Here is a 21,422-nt window from a genome sequence, read left to right on the forward strand (position 1 = left end):
AAATGTAATATAGTGTATGTTTCAGAAATCTTCTCCAACCACATTAAGAAAACAGGGGAGTTTGTTAATGTTACCACAGACATGAATACAGCACAAAGGCACTGCGATTAAAAGGACAAGAAATTGAGAAAAATAAGCTAGTCCTAAAATATATCAAGCTGCTACCAAGCTTGATCCTTCTATGTGTTCAAGCTTGTTGTGGATTTACTGGTTGTACCACTCCAGGATAAGAATGGCAATCAATCTGTTTCACAGCAAAGAAAGCTCCAAGCTCTGCGAGTGTCCCAGTAACCCATGACTGTGAGCCAGCTAGCTTGCACGATTCATGGATGCTGAAAGTAGCTGATATGTGGAATGCAGCCATCTTCATTGTTACTTATAACATCTGTGCTTCTGCTGGGAGCAAGGTCTACAAGCCAGAGATTGTTATGAGTTATCGTAATGCTTGGGTATCTTTGGGTTTTCATGTGCGCCTTAAACTCTGAACCTCACTCACAAACCTCCCCAATATGTTCAGCGTGCTAAAGTGATAGTACTGACAGTGTTAGACTTTTCAAATGTCATTGCTCTGAAATACTGTCATGATGTATTTTTTTTTGACAGTTGTACTTTTGAGTTTATGCTTTTACCTTTTTCAAGGCGTCTATGTGTAAGGCCTACTGTGTCATACTTTTATCCTACCCTGAAGGCCTTTATGAGCTACCCTCCTCAGCTACTGTACTGTGCCTCTCTCACTACACAGTATGAATGCCTTCACACTGGACGTTGAAACCCCCTCCCGTTTGCCACCAAGAACTCTGGACTAATAACTCTGAAGCTATCAATTCAAAATGACACTCAGTTTACTGCACATTGCACAAGTTTACTTTTTCTTTAAATTTTATTCTATTTTATTTTATTTACCATTTTGTTTTGTACCTTTTGCACAATTTAGAATTTATTACTGTATATATTATTTATCTTATTTTACCTCATTTTATTTTATCTATTTGACCTTATTTTGGTTGTATTGCACCGTGGGACGGAGACAAACGCAATTTCGATTCCACTGTATGTCTGGCATATTTTGAAATTGACAATAAAGTTGACTTTGACTTTGTCATTTACTGGTAACACTGTCATGGTGGTAGGGTGGAATGTACACATCTAAGATTGCTTGGTGTTGACACAGTCACAGGTTTGGCTTTGACAACAGTGAATACTAGTGCATAAACTTGTAGTGATCATTCATCTGTTATCAACAATAAACAGATTCCATGTTGTCCAGTTGTGGAAACAGTCAAGGGCCTGGTTTGAGAAATCAGAGGCAGAACTTATAATATGTTTCAACAAAAAAAAATACACTTTTAAGTAAAAGTCACATTCTCAGATTGGTTATGAAGCTGCTGGTGTTTCACACACAAATGTGTCTCCATGATATGTGATTCACAAAAGTGTGAGAAGTCCACTGGTTAACTGAGAATATGCTGTCCAGCCACTAAGAAGTATGAAACATTACCTTGTCTTTCTTTTAATCACTCCCCCCCTCCTTTCCTTCCTTCTCTTTCCCTTCAGCCTCCTCCATGGCCTTGTCACATCCATTCCTTCCTCACCTCTCTCACTCACCTCGCCCCCACACTCTTTGCCTCTCTCTGTCCATTCCTCCTACTATGCTGTGTCCTTTGGCTCCATCTCTGTGCATTCATCTCTCTCACTAAAATCAATAATGTGGGGAACTACCAGGAACAGTCCATCCACAGAAAGTGATGCCTGATGCCCCTTCCTTCCCTCCCTTCACACTCCACACTAAATCAATCTCACCTAGCTGATGACTTGTCTTGTTTTGCTGCATGTTTATTTCAGATGTATGTATCCGTTCCTGTGGACCATCTGTGTTACAAGACACCTACAAACCAGAACATAATGTAACACACAGAAGAGAGCTGCATATTGATGGGGAAAGAAGGTTAACACTGGATGGATGAGGGGTCAGTGATGAGCAGGTTTGATCTGACTTTTTCAGATGCACTACTGCATCCATGTGGTTACACACGTACTGTACAAGTCCAGCCACGCTGAAGGCACATACAGTCTTGATGTCCTACGTGCAAAAACTGCAAAAACCCCCACGCCCCCAGCCCACTCCACCCCCTTTCAAGCACGAAGCGCGCACGGAATACCGGGGCATGCCCGTGCCACGCATCCTACTGTCAGCTCCGCTTCTTCCGGCAGAGAGACCTTGAGAGTATATTAAGGGGAACCAGTGGGAGAGACGGCAAACCCAGGCTTTGTTGCATGTGACAGGCTGCGTGTTTGGAAGCGATGCTGCCATGCCAGCCTTGCTGTGACCCGATAAGCACGAAAATCTGTGCAAGCTCCTTGGATCACAACCCGAGAGGAGCCCCTCCTCGACTCCCCTATAGCCGCCCACGCGTAAAGCAGGAACAGACACTCTCATAAACACATTAAATATTCCATAATCCAGTGATGCAATTACACCATTAGGGCTCAATGCAAAAATCCTCGTCGGGCAATGGGCTCTGATATTCAGTGCAGCATCCTGAAATAAAATTGTGTCCATTATTTGACAATATGTGGGTAAAAAGAGGGGGAAGCCAGGGAGACCTTTATGGAGACCTGAATGAATGATACTCACGAGAAGCACACTCTGTAACTGACATTCAGGCCTTCCTGAAAACGTCGACTTAAAACACTTCGTAAATCCATTATGTACACTAAGCGGCATTATAGGAAATACTAGTCTTATGTTCTTTTAATTGCCTTTACCATTACAACCAATCTCCCAGACATGAAGGTGCGCACTCGGCCTGGACAATGTCTTCAGCCTTCTAGCCATTTCAACCATTTGTTAACCTGACTTTCTTTCTGATTCTGTGAAAGAAAATAAACTACATCGAAAATGTAGGCCACCCTGTAGAGGTAGCGGCAGCACATCCAACACCGGGGCCAACGCTGAGATGTGCACAGCCATAGTACAGCCCATATGGGCACTATAAGGCAGAAAACTCCGAAATTGTAGGTCCCTTCAAGTAATAAGCCCCCAATAGCATTTTAACCTCCCTCTCTCTTTGCATCGTTGCTTTCATGCAACATCATTCCGCGACACCTTTAACATCTACAACAGAATCACAACACCAACGATCGCAAGATATTCGTAACATTTATTTACCTTTATGTCTGCCTTTCGCTGTCATCGTCACACTGCTGGTTGTTTCATTGGAACAAGATGCTCATCTTCCTCTCTCTCTCTCTCTCTCTCTCTCTCTCTCCCTGCCTTTTCCTCCCTCTACCACTCTCCCGGTTGTGTCTCTGTAGAGTATAATTCAGTAACACGAAACCACCGCTAGGAGTGGAGCGCGTAACTGGAGATCATGCAGCACAGGGTGTCGCACATTAGCATTTGCTATACATAGAGGAAGAGACATCCCCCCCGTTAGAAAATGGGGTAATGCCTCGGTGAGGGCGTGAATTCTAATAGTTTTATGAGGGAAGACCCTGATTGTGGCGTATAGTTCTGGATAACCTCCTCCTCCAACCATCTTTTCACTTTCCCTCCATCCCCACCTCCTTCCACTCAAAGGTTCAGAAACACATGCATGACTCGCAAGTCACATAGGCTTCTTTTATTATGAGGCGGGAGAATAGATTGATTAAAGGGATGAAGTCTGAACAAAAAAAAAACGTGCGTAGAAGAGACACTGGTGTATGACAAGAACGCAAAAAAAACAAAAAAAAAACCTACAGAAGATTAACAGCAGTAATATTGGCACAGAGATAGCTCTGAATGGCCATGCAGGATTTGGCATGCCTACATTTGATCAACCGATCGGCGGGACTTGCGATGCTGTCGGACATCCTGGAGTCAGGACGGGAGCGGAGCCGAGGGGGGGCGGGGAGGGGGCTCTCTCTTCTGTCAGGGGCCGAGACTGTGGTGTCGGGTCCTCCGGCAGGCGACGAGAGTATGTGCGGTAGCTTGGTGTATTTCTTGCTGCAGCAGTCAGTGGCATCACTCGGTGGAATCTCCGTACTCTCTCGGACGGGGGAAGCCTGCTGCTGCGCCTGCGGTGACTTTGGGGGAGGATAATCGGAAATCTAGCTGCTGTTGGTGCATGCTTGGATCCAAAATGTGCTGTTTGATGGGGAGTGTGGTGGTGTGTGTGTGTGTGTGTGTGTGTGTGTGTGTGTGTGTGTGTGTGTGTGGGGGGGGGGGTTCTAGTTTAGCCAAGATGATGTTGGTGGGTGGGGTGAAGGAGGGGGGTGGGGTATTCAGACTCTGGAGGTGAGAGGGCGAAGTGACGCCTTGGAGAAAGATACGAGCAGGCTCTACATCTTCAGCACGCCTCTGCAAACGTTCAGCTGGCAACACCCCGGAATGGCGAAAGAAGGAACTCCCACGCAGATTTCGCGCACACGCAAGAATGGGCGCACACGCACACAAACACACACATGGGCTATATATACGTTTACACAAACACAATCTGTACGAGTCACTTTATGTCACTACTGCCATCCTGTGGAAACATGAATTGGGTTTTCCCCCCTCATCATCCACTTTACCGATTGAATGCGCAGGTGCCGGAAGGTGTGACTGTATTAGCACAAATAGTATGAACGACGGCACATGCCATTCATGTAAGCATTTATTAACTGTCTCATCTTCCAGATTTTTGGGGGTTTTAGACAGTTTCTTTTTGCATTTGCCTTAGGTTAAAGACTGTGAAGCAGTTAATCAAATGTCACACAATGATCTTTGAATGGGTACAAAACACATGATGTTCTCAAGATGGGCCACATTTTATAGTGAAAAATACATGTATCATATAGCCTAATTATTGTTATTAATACAACAATAAATTATATTAATAGAAAATAAATATGTTTTCCCAAACAGACACAAAATGATAGCAAGTTTGTCCTCCTGGCCATCTAGGCACAAGCTCAGAAGCAAACATGAATAGTAAGTATTGAGAGACATAGTTTGGCCAGAAGGGGGCCCCAAAGAAGTGTCCATTTTACATCCCAGGGTCTCTGGAAAAGGGCCAGTAAATACATCTCAAATACAACATCTAGATATGGGCATCCGGTGCACATAGGCAAAGATACACTTTGAGCCTTTGCATATCAAGACTTTTTCAAATATTATTTTGAAAAAGAACAGAGAAGAGCACAATAAGACTACATTCATTAGTCTTTACAAAATGTCTCATCACATTGCTGCTGACGCTGTTCCCAAGTGCTTGACTTGACTTTGTGCTTTCCTCTTGGGGGATAATGGTAAATGGACTTGAGTTTATGTAGCGCTTTTCTAGTCTTCCGACTACTCAGAGCACTTTTACACCACAGGTCACACCTACACATTCACACTCTGATGGTAGTGATGATCGCTATGTAGTATCATCCATCAGAAGTAACTAATCCCATTCATACACCACCACTGAAGCAGTGGGAGCAATTCAGGGTTAAGTGTCTTGCCCAAGGACACATCAGACATAGATAGATCGATAGATAGATAGATGGACTGAATCTAAATGCTTAAAATCTAAATCTAATTGGTAAATCCAAATGTGTGTGTTATTTCTAAATGTAAAACTAAATTAAAATAATACATCTAAATGCTCACCTAAATTTTAATGATTAAAGTTTAATGTTAAATGTAAACCTCTTGAAGAGTAGACCAGACACCTGCCAAAACAGCCCTTTATATCTCTCCTCCTGACAGCCATGCTTGGGTCCTCAACACTTACTTTTCCTACTCCTCTTTTCACCTGATCCATGGTCATTGGTGTGGGTGTGGCTGCTTGCAAATGGTGTGTTCCATTTGATCTAGGAAATTTAGAGTTTCCAGTCTAAAACATCATCAGGAACGCCCCCAACTTGAAACCTTCAGTAGCCAAAGCTATAATGCAACATATCCGCTTTGTGCATCAAAAGTAACGATAAAGCATAGCGATAAAGCTGTATTGTGTTTATTATACAGTTTAGCTTTCTCTTTTTGAATTAAATCCATCACACTGATATTATCGTGCAGATTCTGTCTGTTGACATGTTGTCAGGTTATTTTCACACATTGTTTTGTTATCACCTGGTATAAGCTAACAAAACAAGGGTCCTCATGTTGCTTGTCTGACTTGTTGCCAACTCACAACTCCACGCGCTTAGCACTGGTGTGACGTCATTCCCAGCTCTGACATCCCAGTTTTGAGGCTAATGGAGTGTAACCTCAGGCATGGTATAATATGATTTGCATAATCTGTAAATAATTATCTTAACAAAAAATTTAGACTTAACATTTGGATTTAATATTTCACATTTCACATATATAGCATATAGATTTAACATTAATATTTAACCCTACATAAAAAATTAAGTGTTTTACAACCCATAACATTTCTGAGTCAAATAGACATAATGTTTCTGATTCTTAATTTTCTGTTATATCTCTCTGCAGTTTGCAAACCCAGAGTAAAATGTATCTGTAGCCTAGAACAAAATGCGCTTAAATATTGCAACCATATGCGTTTTATTGTCCTGAAATAGGCCTAAGTAAATTACATTGTAACTGATGAAGCAAAACGTCTAAGCACTGGTCCCAGACTAGATAAATATGTGCTGGTCAGACATTATGGACCTGTCCAGACACTATGAACCCAGTCTTGCGGCCCCATGCTCTGAGCCACAGCGATGCCAGTTCCAGTACTTCATGCCTAGTGTACACTGCGAGCTCTTTACGTGCGCATGTCGGTGTAGGACTCTCTATCGCAGTGAGGGATGCGTTTTAACAACAAGACTTCCGGCTTTGGGGGCTGCCCTTCAGAATAAAATAATGATCTTTACCTGTTCTATGCGGTTAATGATATTGATCGCACTATGATTCTTTTAAAATGGTTGCGTTGAGTGTTTTTTTATTTATTTATAAACTATATAAATCTTATTAAACAAAGTTTATTGGATCTAAAAAACAGATGGTTATAACCCAATATTGGTTCTCATTTGTCAAGACTTTACATAAAAGTCTCTTAGAGTTGCATTTACAGTATTAAGTTCTTCATGTTAGTTGCTTACCATGTGGGCCAGTCAGTGATTTATCATGTCTTGCGGTTGATTTTTATGGAGGACGAGATCTGACAGAAGTATAAATAAATAAGTAAATGTATAAATAAATACTGGAATAAATAAATAAAAGAATGAATAAATAAATAATTAAATGCGTGAATAAATAAATAAAAACTGGTAAATAAATGGGACATAAATAATTAAATCTCTTAAATCTATTTCTACATTTATTTATTTCCATATTTATTTATTTATACATGTATTTATTTCCACATGTATTTATTTCTACATTTATTTATTTCTAAATGTATTTATTTCTACATGTATTTTTTTCTACATTTATTTATTTCTACATTTATTTATTTATAAATGTATTTATTTCTACATGTATTTATTTCTACATTTATTTATTTCTACATGTATTTATTTCTACATGTATTTATTTCTACATTTATTTATTTATAAATGTATTTATTTCCAAATGTATTTATTTCTACATTTATTTATTTCTACATTTATTTATTTCCACATTTATTTATTTCTACATGTATTTATTTCTACATTTATTTATTTCCATATTTATTCATTTATACATGTATTTATTTCCATATTTATTTATTTTGACGTGTATTTAGTTCCATATTTATTTATTTCTACATTTATTTATTTCCACATATATTTATTTCTACATTTATTTCTTTCTACATTTATTTATTTCCACATTTATTTATTTCTACATGTATTTATTTCTACATTTATTTATTTCCATATTTATTTATTTATACATGTATTTATTTCCATATTTATTTATTTCCATATTTATTTATTTATACATTTATTTATTTCCACATGTATTTATTTACAGATTTTGTCGCTCAATTGTGCTGTAATTTAAATGACTACCGACAACAGCGCCTTTATTGTGAAGAGCCAGGGCCGGAAGTCTCTTGGTTGTTGCTGCTGGCAGGACGCAGGCCGCAGTGATTTGGTAGCCGCTGCAGTAGGAGGAAGGACCGCGGTTCTACCATTTCTATCCTTCAGTTTCATCTCGAGATTTTGTTGGTGGTTTCGTTTGGTAGCTGATCGGGTGAAGTGAATGTAACGGCGAAGGTTGTTCTATGATATCAGAGTCGTAGTATTACCCACGGAGAGTGACATCAATCGCCATTTTAATTGCACGTTTCCCTGACAGAACCGCTAGCACAACAATGGCTCTGAAAAGAATTCACAAGGTAAGAAAGTCAGCGACGAGGCCCCGGGGTTCGCACTTTCCTCCCACGATGGGTGCAAAGGTTGCCAATCTGCTTAGTTGTTGCCAAATTAATTAGATCGGGTGAAAAAGTGAAATATTGCCTCATTACCTGTGAGTTAGTTTGAGCTAACGGAATCTGAATAGCGGGTGACGACAGTAAGAGAAGCTAACTGCGGCTCAAGCTAGCTAACAGTGTCACGGTTACATTCAATAAACGTGTCTTATCGTGTGTAAAAGGTAGAAAATGATTTCATTCTGGAAACCACGATGCACGACAGATAATGTAGCGTACATTATTGACCGCTGTTATAAATATTACAGCTAGTTGTACTCGCCTCTTGATTTGACAGATAAGCTATCGAGCTAGCAGCGACGCTAACGTTAGCTTATGTGAAACACTCCCGTGAATTATCATTTACACACAGTTTCCCTGCAGATAACAGCCTTATGCAGCACATTATCATTTAAATAGCCCACACTTACTGATTGCTTTAACATTATCTTAATATAGCGTATATCCCTGCTCTGTTACAATTACATTTTCTTTTATCTGTGATGCAAACTATTAGATAGTCGTGAAAAACATGTGCGCTATTGTTGTTTTGTTGACCTTATTGTTGATACTTGACAGTAAAAATGTAACTGAGTAAAGGCTTTGTTAGCACTAACATTATGTCTGTGTGGTGTTTAAATAAAAAGCAGGCCCCACGCGTCGCCCTGCCATGATGGTGACAGCAGCTTGCAGCAGACCATCATTAACATATCTTTACACTTTGTTTTATTAGATAACATGTTGTTTGGCGTTGTCTTGTTGCAGATCATTTCCCTCAGGAATGTTTAGCATATGATATAATAATCATGTTTCTACAAAGTGTTTCACTCGCATAGCCATGTGGCTGATTACCAAAGCGACTAGCATGTTCGCTAAGTTCACATTATCATAACATTCAACAAGCTTTCAGCTAATTCATCAAACTGTGTGAGTTATAGATAAACCTCTGTTGACGTGTGATCTCAGTCTCCATTGGGTTGTTTCAAGTACCACACCTTGCTGTACCTGCAGAACTACCTTTACGTAAAAGCTTACTGTGTTACTGTAGTGTTTAAGTTTGTAAGTATTTTAATAAGACTTGTCATCTCTCTACCTGTTTACAGACAGTTATCTATATAAATGTGTCTTACTGGTCCTCTTAAGAGATATTCAAACATTACGATTGTTTCTGGATATTATTATCAGATCAGATTATTAAAAAGGTTCACCTTGTGGTTGTCTTTGTAGTTTGGATGTAGTTGACTTTTTCCTCTTATGTAGGTAACTGTTTTTGGAAATAGTTTAATTTTCCGCCCCATTCTGCAGAAACTGATCATCTGACTTTTGTTTGTCTCAGGAGTTGAACGACTTGGCAAGGGACCCACCGGCCCAGTGTTCTGCAGGACCAGTAGGAGATGACAGTGAGTTCATCACACCAACTCTGGGTCTTTATCTTTGACTGGATAACTTGATTTCCAGCAAGAGTATAACTTATAATAATGTTTTATTTATATCCATGCACTACCCAGAGTGTAAAAAGCTTCTAGGACTATTTAGTGTAATCAAGATATGTCAGAACGGCTCACTGCCTTAAATGTTACTATTAATTTATGTTTCAACGTGGAACAAAATGTAACCAAATAGTTATACAACGACCCTCATCTGAAATTCATTTGAAGGCTTATAACTAAAAAAAGACTATACATTTATATCTAAAGGTTCTGACTTTAGTCGTGCAAGATTTAGTGTGTTGATATAAATGTCTGAGTAACAAGATCAAGCTGATAATGGTAAATGGACTTGATCTTATAAAATGCTTTTCTAGTCTTCTGACTACTCAGAGCACTTTTACACCACATGTCACACCTACACATTCACACTCTGATGGTAGTGATCGCTATGGAGTATCATCCATCAGAAGTAACTAATCCATTCATACACCACCACTGAAGCAGTGGGAGCAATTCAGGGTTAAGTGTCTTGTCCAAGGACACATCGGACATGTTGCCCAGCTCCGGTTGAGAGGCGACGACTCTACCAACTGAGCCACAGCCGCCCTTTTTTATTCTTTTGAAATACTGCTTTATTTTTTAAATAATGTTTCAACTCTGGATTTGTGTCAATTTCACTTAAGCTTTCAATACACATCTTAAATGACTAGTGTTTAAGCTGTTGTAATGAGGAAGTAAATATGGACTAAAATATCATAGGCGGTCGTGGCTCAGTGGTAGATTTGGTCGTCTCTCACCTGCTATCACATGTTGAAGCTCCAGCTGTTTAGCCAGGTGTGTGAATGGAATAACTCTGAGGGCAGTTGGGCGCTTTAAGCAGGAGCCTCTGACATCAGTGATTAAATGTAGTGTTAAAGAACGTTAAGTGGTCAGAAGTCTATAAAAGCACCACACATGTCCAATCCATTTACTATTCTCAGAGTCATTTTCTTCTTTAATGCCAATTCATAACAAATGTTGTCTCAGGAAACTCTACAAAACAGCAGGTCTGGACCTTACTCTTATTACATTATGCATATATCTTATATATCTTAGAGATTTATCACACAGGCATTCATGAATGTTTTATTAAAAATATATTTAAATGCGTAGGGTTTAAAAAAAAAATCCTGCTCCCTGTAGATGTCCTTGTAAACATTTATTATGAATTTAAATAAATAAATAATTACTAGTGTCTATTTTCTCTTATAGACAAGGGTGACATCAGACATAAATAACAACATTTTGTTGTTCCTTCTTGCCCTTTGCCAATCACCTCCCTGATACATAATAGTGGGCTGTGCATAGAAATAAGACAGACAGACAGAGCTGCGTTATGTCTCATCTTCACCTCTGTGAATCATCTGAATACACTACGCTGTGATATAATAAACTCTCAAACACTGTTCTAACTTAATGTATGACTATTCGAATAACTGCAAATCATGACACATCCCTAACATGTACTAACAGGGGGATTCGAATGTGTTCCAACATTACCATGACATATTCACTAGTGAACACACAGCAGGAGCCTCAACCCACATTCTGACAAACACAGACAAACACAAAGCACAGCTTCATCTTGTCAACTCTGGACTTAGTGGGTCAGCTGTGCCTCAGTGATAGTCGGTCGTCTCTCAACAGAGAGGTCAGGTGTTCAATCCCCAGCTCCCACAGCCACATGTCGACGTGTCCTTAGCCCAAGTTGCCCCCGCTGCTTTGTGTGTGGTGTGTGAATGTGTATGAACAGGATTAGCTCCTACTGACAGTCACTTTACAAAGCAGCCTCTACCATCAGTGTGTGAATGTGTAGGTGTGACCTGTGGTGTACAGTAAAAGTGCTTTGAGTAGTCAGAAGTCCATTTACCATTTATATTTATACATGGCCGCTGTCCCCCCCTGTTCATCTACCTTCCTACCTCTGATGCCAACTCAGGAGCAGCACGACTTCACCCCACCATTCCACCGACGTGTTTGACATTGCATGCAAGACATCACTAAGGGCTCCCGTCTTGAACTGGCAATACATACGCTGCATCTGCTCATCAAGGGGGCAAAACGTTTCCGACTGTAGTTCATGCTGAACTAAACTGCGGTGTTGAACCTAAACAAAGTATTTTTACAAACAGTCTTTATGAACGCCACCTTGATTAGATTTCTATGATATACTTGAAAGATTCTTTGAAGGAAACTTGTTGTGGTGGGTCAACTACTTTTGCAGGGGCGAGCCTAAGCATTAAAAATGACTTGATCCTTACACAGGAAAACACCATAGAAAAAATACGTATATAACTTAAGTATGAAATACATACCACTGCCTTATTGCACAATCCTAATCAACAGGCCTTCTGAAAACCATATAAACCCAGATACCTCATGTGGAGGAGAATTCTGTATGACATAGGCCGCCAATGCTAGGCTTTCGCACACAGAAATAAATCAGGCACCTGCCATATGCAGGGCAAGCATTGGCTGAGGCCAACGCCTTCAAGGCTGTTCAGCTTTTCTTACACAGTAATAGTTCAGATTGGTCAGGGCTTGAGGTTAGGTCTATGCAGTGGCACTAGGGTAAAGATGCATAACTCCAAACTCTTCAGTAAACATAATAGCAGTGGTGTTAACACGTCTTACCACTCATTTAAATGTGGCACACTGCTTTCATGTTGACCAGCCTCAGAGCCTGAATTACATCTTTCATATTGAGGGATTGATCCCACCACCAAAATTCATCTCAAAGGGGGGATTTATAAACTTAGCTTAATGGTACTGTCAGGAGTTTTTGATCTGGTTATGAAACACTGAAATGAATGCTGATACATCGAAATGACCTACAAAAGACTTTCATGGAGAATACAGCTTATTTCTGTAAAGTTATTTTAATGTTTGCCACCACTGCGTTTGGGTCAAATTTTTTTTTGACAATTTCCATAAATAAGTTTTACAACATTGAGGATAAATCTGACATGTAACAGACAGCAGGGCCTTTTCATTTGAGAACACTACTTTCGGTTTATAGCCCAACATCAACAAAAAGATAAGATGTGGATTGCCGAAATCAAAATTCTCCCTTTAGCTTTACCTTTTAGTCTACTGAGTCACAGTACTGTAATGTAACAGTCATTTTCCAACCAGTCAGCATTTTGTTGTTTTCACTGTTTGACATTAGCATTAAGAATTTTATTAGCATTTTATTGTACTATATACCAATATTATGTATTGTTTTTAATATAGGCCATTCTGCATGCAAACTACATCTGTAATAGTCATTCTACAAACTAGGCAGAATAAATCTAATAAATACATTTCCCTATGTATGATAGGTTGGGTTATGTATTTTTTTTAATTGTGCTTTATTGTCCAACTTATTCAAGAGTTTATTCAAAAACAACTTTACGGCCAGTAACAGTAAACGTTGAACTTGTCAACCCTCTTAACTAGAAGTAGTTTGTTCCAGTTACATCACCCAATTGAAAGTAGCATGACAATAACACATCTCTTGTCATTGATTGGGGAAAGAGTAATGCTTCTTACGGGTGAGTGGATGCTCACCATTTTCTTGTGTTTGAGTTTCAGGACATGATTTGCATATAGATAGGACCACATGCATGTTTATGGATCATCAGGGCATCTCAAGTTGAATAAAAGAGACAAATTCAAAGTTTGTGTAAGAAAAGATCATCTAAGCAATGTTTACTTCAAACAGAGGCTATTCCTGAGGGGTGTACCTCGAAGAGAGCTTGACGCTTCCCCACTAAAATGATCACCGGCTGTCTGCTTCTGTCAGAAATAATTAGAAGCAGTGATCATACACAAAAGATATAGTGGTGAAACACCACTGTTGCTATTGTGTTTTTCAAACACTGTTTCCCTAGCCCCCCTAAAACCCCCTGTTATGAGAAAAGTCCATCCTTTAGTCTTTTGCCTCCTCTACTTCTCAGGTCATGTGTGCTTTAACATGCTGTTTGGTGATTTTCCCAGTAACCCCTCCCCCAGGTGGGTGACACTCCCACAGCTAGACAGGGTTTTCTGCCCTCGTTGGGCCTGTAGCAATGTGAGTGCAGGTCTGCATGGGACTGGGGAGACGGGTCAATCGGGCTTCCGCACAGTACGGGGCAACTGGTCCTAGTGTGGGTGACTCCTAAATGTTCTTGCTATTTGTTAATTATGGAAACAGTGCTAGGATTTCTAAAAAAAAAAAAAAAAAAAAAAGGAGGCCCTGTACACTATAGAAGTGCGTGTCTTTTGGGTTTGTTAAATCGTCAAAAAGACATCTAATTCACAAAACACACAACGGCTTTACTACACCTTCCACACAGGGAGCCTCAGCCATTATGAAGACATTTGGGGGAAAATTACCCCCTTTACATTCAAGTCGGCCTCATTACAAAAAGCATGGGATTCACAAACAATGGCACTAACAGCCACACAGTGAAAAGAAGAGTCTGCTGAGAGCAGGTGGTGACTGCATTGCAGCATTTATTAAGGGATGTCACATACATTTTTCCACTGATCAGTGAAACAATCCCACCTCTGTATGACTTCAAAATAAATGACCTGTAATGAAGCCTGTCAGTATGACTTTGACATTACTATTGTTCATCTAACCAGGGGTTAAATCAGTGGCTCTGGAGCAGTTAGGCATGATGACAGCTGTCCTTGTTTGCTCCATTCAGGGAGGAAGTTTTAAATAGTGGAACTCTTATTTGTCCTGTGTGGTGCTTTAACTTTGGTGAACACATTGATATAACTGAACACAGTTGTGTATTCTCAACGTTAAATGTGTTTAGTCAGAATTTGTGCGGTTGTGTCTGGGATTGGACACACATGTTGCAGATGCTGGCGGGAGTGGATGACACACACTGCAGGAGTGGGCGATAATGGTCAGAAATCCAGAGGAGGCGGGACAAAGAAAACAGTCCCGCGCAGGGCTCTGAGGCACGGCTTGTAGAAACACGGGGAGCTTCACGTACACACACACTGAGACATGCACACACACCAGGCACTGATCCCTGCTGCTGGCTCCGACATTAAGAACACATCACAAACACCCCCCCACCACCCCCCCCACCCCCCCCCGTTAAGCAGTCTGTAATTTTTCCTCATATCCACAGGAGGTTCCAAGTAGACATATTGCTCCTCGATAAAATCTTGATTTATTTTGTCGTTGTGTCAAGGTCAAGAGTTTAATTGATTTAGTGGTTTTGATATTGTTCACAATGAGGGTTTCTAAATCTAAAAGGAAGTCTCCTCCTTTTTGCAAATCACAAAAATCTGTTTCCTCAAATATTTCTGCAGGGTTGCACTTTATATAAGAGGCTGTTACTCAACTGGACAAATAAGCATTCTCTATTCATGTGGCATTATTTATTCTAACACTTCTCAGCCACACGTTGTGAACACAGTCTTTCATAACCACTTCTCTTTTGTTGTTTTTTTTTTGTTTTTTTCAGTGTTTCACTGGCAAGCCACAATAATGGGACCTGTAAGTATGACCTCAGTAACAGCCATTATCCTCATTCTTAAGTTTCTCCTTGGTAGAAGCATTCACACAATGATGACAGAGTACACATGTAATATTGTTAAGAAATATTGACTTTGTATAACTTCACTTGACTTCCATAGAATCCCAAAAGGGGCTGAAAAAAAAAGTGAAACAGACTTCTTACTTTAAAAAATGTCAAAAAGAAGATCAACTAAGTCAGCCACTTTTTTCATTCAAGTAACTAATGACATTTGTCCCCGTCCTTCATTAGAACGACAGTCCTTACCAGAGCGGGGTTTTCTTCTTGACCATACACTTCCCCACAGACTACCCCTTCAAACCGCCAAAGGTAACCAAGATATCAGTGCACACTTCCAAAAGAAGCTACATGCCAGAGCTTTTGACATCAGTTTATTGTTGCGTCTCTCACCTGCTCGTCTGTCTCATCCCCTCCCCCATATTTGTTTTTTTTTTCCTGTTTGTTATCAGGTTGCATTTACCACACGAATCTACCACCCAAATATCAACAGCAACGGCAGCATTTGTCTTGACATTCTGCGATCACAGTGGTCTCCAGCTCTCACCATCTCCAAAGGTAAGCTGCTCCTTCCTGGCCTTTAGACTCAGTTCCTCATATTTCCGACCACTGAAGCTACAGACCAATCACAGATCAGTGGGTGGGAACTCACTCCCAGAATCAGTCTCAGATCCATCTGAAGAAAAGTGAAAGGAAATCTTCAAATGTCTGTATTGATTAACGCTTTACCTGCTCTATTCCAGTCCTCCTGTCCATCTGCTCTCTGCTGTGCGACCCAAACCCGGATGACCCCTTAGTACCTGAGATCGCCCGCATCTACAAGACGGACAGGGAAAAGTAAGCTCTTTTGTTTTGTGCATCATTTAAGTGTTAGTCTTTATAAGATAATCTACAACTCACAGGGACAACAATGTAAATTCCAGACGTCTGTGTAGAGCTCGTTCTGATCCGTCAGTGTCTCAGGCTAGCTGCTGACAGATGCTCCATCTTCATTTTGATAGTTTGTTTTTTATTGGTTTATAATATAATACTCAACAATCATCAAGGATGTCTTTTTGAATGATTCATCACTGGGCCTGGAACAGTATTTGTATTCATTGCAGTCACGGTTTGGACGTCACGGCTTGGTGCATGCAGTTATAATGACAAATACGTCTGAGTGGAGAAAAGAAACATTCCACATACACACAGTGCAGTGTACATGTTCGCTAACTGCTACTAAACAACAGAAGCTTCCAGAAGAAGCAGACAAAAAAAGAACACACAATGAAAAAGAGTAATGACCTGCTTCTTTAAAATGTGTTGTGTGGACAGACTTCGGGTTCACCGAGGAGTATTTGGAAACACGTCAAACATGTTAATGACCGTTTGGATGACATCACCCAGATGTGCTAATCACTGGAGCTAAGCAAAACAACTGATCCCTTAGTCTCTGGGTGTGAAAGCAGAATGAGTCAAAGACATTACAGAAGCCAATACATTTTGAAGTCTTTGCGTGCATTATCCAGCAGTAGAGGACCCCTGCTTCAAGTTTGTTTTAAAGGTGCTCCAGCCTGTGTTCACTGTCTCATCCCGTGCACACGTAAGCCAGTCCGTGGTGAACCCTTCACTAACATGCGCGTACGGTGATTGAGCATGAATAACCGCTGCACGCGCTGTTCACTCACAACGATGTGACTGCACACTTCATAAATATGATGCGTTGCTCCTAAAGGCACACGTTTTATCACCATATATTTTACATTGTATTTATTTACATTTTTAAATCAGGATATTATTATTTCTGTCGCTTCTTATTTTGCCTCACTTTGTTTTCCTCTTTATTTTATGTTTAATATTGAATGCCCTACAGGCTGTACCTACGATCACAGGCACTTCTAAATAACACTCGGTAGAACAAACTGTCACTAGCACTACTGTCACTAATAAATAAATGAGAGGAACCTTGAAATATGAATCCAGGACTTCATGATTCTATTTTCTTGTTGAACCAAACTTTTACGGAACCATGCTCCCAAAACCTAAGTACAGACCGAGCCGTGACCTCTTACAATGCACATGTGCACACACTTAGAAAGCAAACATCTCCGTCTCATTTTGAGTGCTGACTGCTCACACAAATTGAAATAGTGTGTGCACACTGGTCATGAGAAGCTAAAAATCCCCTAGCACACCATTGATTGTCTCTTCTGCTGGGCTGCTAACAGCACTGGACACACTGGACAGGACGGAGGATGTATTAGCATGTGGTTCAAATAGAGTCTAACGTCAGCTCTGCGAACATTCAGTACTGAAGCTGAGATTGTTGAAGCAGCAATCCAAAGTCTGTCCCACACTGCCCTCTGTTTTCATCACACTCTCTTTTTGTTTTTGCTAAATGAAGTGACAGCTCACTATCATCTTTACTCAGTGTACAACAATAAAAGTTACAACAGGAGTTCTTCTTTAGTCAGAGTTACTTTTTACCTTTTTGATTTATGATTTCACAAATAAAACCTGCCCTTTTTTCAGACGTTAACTATTTAGTTTTAAAGAAGTTTGATTGTCCCCTATCACTAAAGGCATGAACGAGCTTGATAAATATAAGAAGTAAGGTGAAAATGATTTAAGATTCTCTCAGTCACTGTTTGGCTAACAGAATAGCTGCTGATTTTTCATTGAAAATGAAGCTGTTGAGTGCTGAACTGTGATGTCCTTGTGTTTGATGGTTTTTATTGGGATTAAAGACTAACGCATGTCTCTGTCTCTGCTTCTTCACAGGTACAACAAAATAGCTCGGGAATGGACACAAAAGTATGCAATGTAGTGTTGGGGTAGAATCATGGCCAACCACCTCTACATAATAAGGTTAGGGGAGCTTCAGATGTAAAGAGAAAACAAACAAAAAACCATTCAAACAAATGAAGTTTAAAACAAGATCTTGTTGGTTTCCAGTGGAGTGCTTTTTTTGAGCCACGCCTCCCCTTCACCAGAGTACCTGTAAAAACTCCCTCCGCCCCACCTCCCTACATTTTCGCTCTCTCACTCTCTCTGTTGGACGCCTCCTTCTCCCTCATCCCTTCCTGCCTCTCAGCTCACCTGACTACCCTACAGTGTACAAAAAGTCAACTTCCAATAGTTGTTCACATCTTTCCCAGCCCCCCTTTTTTCATCTCCTCCCTACCATGTGACCTCTGAACCCATCTCCTGACCTCTGTGTTCCATTACATTTTGTCACAGCTGGGCTGTCACTGCCCATAAAACTTCCCTTTTCCTTTTTTCAAATCTTGAGGGGCTTTTCTCTTTATTTCCCATTTTTGTAGGAGGGTTGGGGACATACGTGATGGAGGGATTTTTACACTCTGTGCCCTTTCTTGTTTTACTGTTCTTGTAATTCCCATCTTTAGAGGTGACAATTGAGGAAAGCGACTCTTGCTAGCGAGTCGAAGGGCACTCTGTATTTTATACAATACATTAAAGAAATCATCGCAAGATATATAAAATGGAGGAAAAAAAAAAAATCACATGGCCTATTTTGGTCTTCTGTTGGATTCTATGAAAGGACTTGAATTTATCCCCCCACCTCCTGCTCCTGACTCCTCCCACCACACCTCACCCAAAATGACCCCTTTGTACACACAAGTCGATACACATTCACGCACAAATGTAAACACACGTCATCCCCCACCCCACCACTTCCACCGATTTTTCTTTATTCACAAAGTGAAGGTTCTGGACCAGGTATTTAAGCTTTTCATTTTTATTAGTTTAACCTTTTTTTTGTTTTCTTTTTTTTTCTTTTTTTTTACCTCTCCCCATCCCCCCCATAACTCTTTAGGATGCATTGTTTTTCTTTTCTTTTTCTGTTTTTTTTTTTTTTTGCTATTGGTAAATTAGAGGCTAACATCTTAAATGGCTATGGGACTGGCTTGGGCTCTGGGTGCGAGGAGAACCCACTCTTCTTGCACAAAACCTCTGTATATTGAATTACCTGAGAGGCTCGTTGAGCTTTGTGTGTTGATTAAACTGTGTAATAAAACCCAATGACTCCTACCGTGTCTCATTCTAACACACTTGTGGGACATGACAGAGGCAGAAAGGAGACATGGGAAGATGTTCACTTTCATGACTCAGTTTACAGAATAATCATCTCCCATAGAAGCTCAGGGATATCTAACAAGTAAAAGTTAGCTGAACTTTGATTTAAATCATTAAGGATAAATAATGGAGTGACTTAAAATTTGTTTTCTTCTTGTGCTTTGTCTATCAATGGAAAACCAAACTACAAATATAGATTAAAAAAAAGATGAAGAAATGTTCATTTCATTAGATGTCATTCCTAAGAACCTAACCTCGACATTTTTCAGCATTATCACATATTTGGGGTGATGTACTGAATATCTACACTGCTGTGATTGGGTCGTCGTCACAAGGCCACAGGCTAAATACTGAAACAGAACTCATCTGAAGAGATTCTGCTGTGAATGCTAGATGCTGAAAAAGCTAGCTCTTCACTGCTAATTCTAAATCTGAAAGGTGAATAATACAAGTAATTCATGAAAGATGTTGAATAAACTGGAAAAGCTGGTGCTTTACTTCTAATGCTGCAAGCTGAAATAGAATATGAAAACTGATAAGATGTGGAAAAACTGGAGCTAAACTGCTAATCCTGCCTGCTTAGGAGAGAAATACACTAATGTATGAGAAATGAATGTGTTGTGAGCAACTGGTGCTTGACTGCTAATACATCTAAAATGTTGAATGCTGTGATAGATGAAAGATGTGGAGTATAATATGGAAAGCTCTGTTTTTAGGTTGAAACACATTACTCATGGATAAAAATTGTGGAATAGGTTCATGTATGTTACACAGCTGGTGTGAAACTGCTCAAATGTAAGAATGTCCTTCAACACTCAGCAATCACAGCCTCCTGATATCCAGCACAGCCTCAAGTGTAATATTGCTTTTTATAAAACAGTTCAAGAGTTTTTGCTCCAATGACTCAACAAGCCAGGGTTTTAAATGTATAACAGCATTAAGAACTTTAAGATTTAAAGTGCCTTATAAATAAATAAAAATATTTGTATAATTTAAAAAGAAGTGCTGATATTCAGTTCAAAATGTAGACCTTTATTTTGAAATGTTTTCTATACAGCAGTCAACACCAGATTAATTCACTCAGCTAGTTCCACAACAAAACTGAAACTGGACTGTTGCCAGGCAACCCAAACCCTCTCTTGCTACTTTATGTTCCTGGTTTCCAAATACTGTGTCAGCTACTTTGTTTTAGGCCTGTGTACATTTATCTGTATGTTTTAATGAATCGTGCATCCAGTGAAAGAGGAGTATGCTGTTTGGTTCAGAGGCAGCAGATCGATTATCTAGGTTAGTCCAACACCTTTTGCTGTAAAGTTATTTAATTGCCTCTTAGCCAATCAGATGCTTTTCTGTTGTTAAATGTTCTTCAATAGTTTATGCCATCTCCATTATAAGTCGTTGTGTCCCCCTCTGGCGGTCAGAAATACTTTAAGTGCATTACATTTCGTCATGTGGTGATTGTGTATTCATAAAGCACGGAAGCCACTTTGTATCACGTTGATCGATAAAATAAACAGTATCTGATCTTTGTTTTTATATTTCAGAGTGGCAGCAATACACTTCCCTAATAAAGCATAGTAGCAGCTAAAGTTATATTTAAACTAAGATTATCAAAGGGTTTTGTTGACCCTTTTGCATTTACTTAGTAAAAGGGCTAAAAAACTTTAAAGGCAGCTGGTAGTCTCCAGAGCTCACACAGTCAAGATGATTCACCCACAGCGGACCAAAGTGCGTCCAATGGTCAGGAATTAATTTGCACTAAACGATGTGTGTTTTCGATTCCTCTTGCCCAAAATGTCTCTCGTAGGATCAATTGACGTCCTTGATACTAGGACAAATAGATACAAATAACTTAAATGTAAAAGTTCAACATTTCATTGTCAGCGCAGCTAAAGCGAAGCCGGAAGTGCGCCACAGGCTCGGGGCTCCCTCTCGCTCCGTCAGAATATCACAATCCCTCCTCAGCTGTCATTGGATACTGCAGCAGGTGACGTAAG

General features: G+C 39.9%; 2 protein-coding genes across 4 annotated transcripts in view; one reads left to right on the top strand and one right to left on the bottom strand.

Moving 5' to 3' along the window:
* ppp3cb (protein phosphatase 3, catalytic subunit, beta isozyme) overlaps window positions 1-4,131 on the bottom strand; it is a 42,089-nt gene extending 37,958 nt beyond the window's left edge. The window contains exon 1 of one of the 3 annotated variants that reach the window (XM_020629681.2): window positions 3,813-4,131. In XM_020629681.2, the coding sequence (XP_020485337.1) occupies window positions 3,813-3,855 (43 nt within the window). In that variant the 5' untranslated portion in view covers window positions 3,856-4,131. Of the gene's footprint in view, window positions 1-3,169; window positions 3,332-3,812 lie in introns of those variants that run through there. The other 2 variants (XM_020629679.3, XM_020629680.2) reach the window with 2 other exon arrangements.
* Window positions 4,132-8,001: 3,870 nt separating this feature from the next.
* ube2d2 (ubiquitin-conjugating enzyme E2D 2 (UBC4/5 homolog, yeast)) lies at window positions 8,002-19,380 on the top strand. The gene is made up of 7 exons (XM_020629696.3): window positions 8,002-8,285; window positions 9,694-9,757; window positions 15,280-15,311; window positions 15,583-15,660; window positions 15,801-15,906; window positions 16,092-16,185; window positions 18,109-19,380. The coding sequence occupies exons 1-7, from the start codon at window positions 8,262-8,264 to the stop codon at window positions 18,152-18,154; spliced, it is 444 nt and encodes a 147-aa protein (XP_020485352.1). The 5' UTR covers window positions 8,002-8,261; the 3' UTR covers window positions 18,155-19,380.
* Window positions 19,381-21,422: the final 2,042 nt, after the last annotated feature.

This window comes from Labrus bergylta, chromosome 9 (genome assembly GCF_963930695.1).
Source record: "Labrus bergylta chromosome 9, fLabBer1.1, whole genome shotgun sequence".
Taxonomy (NCBI): Eukaryota; Metazoa; Chordata; class Actinopteri; order Labriformes; family Labridae; genus Labrus; species Labrus bergylta.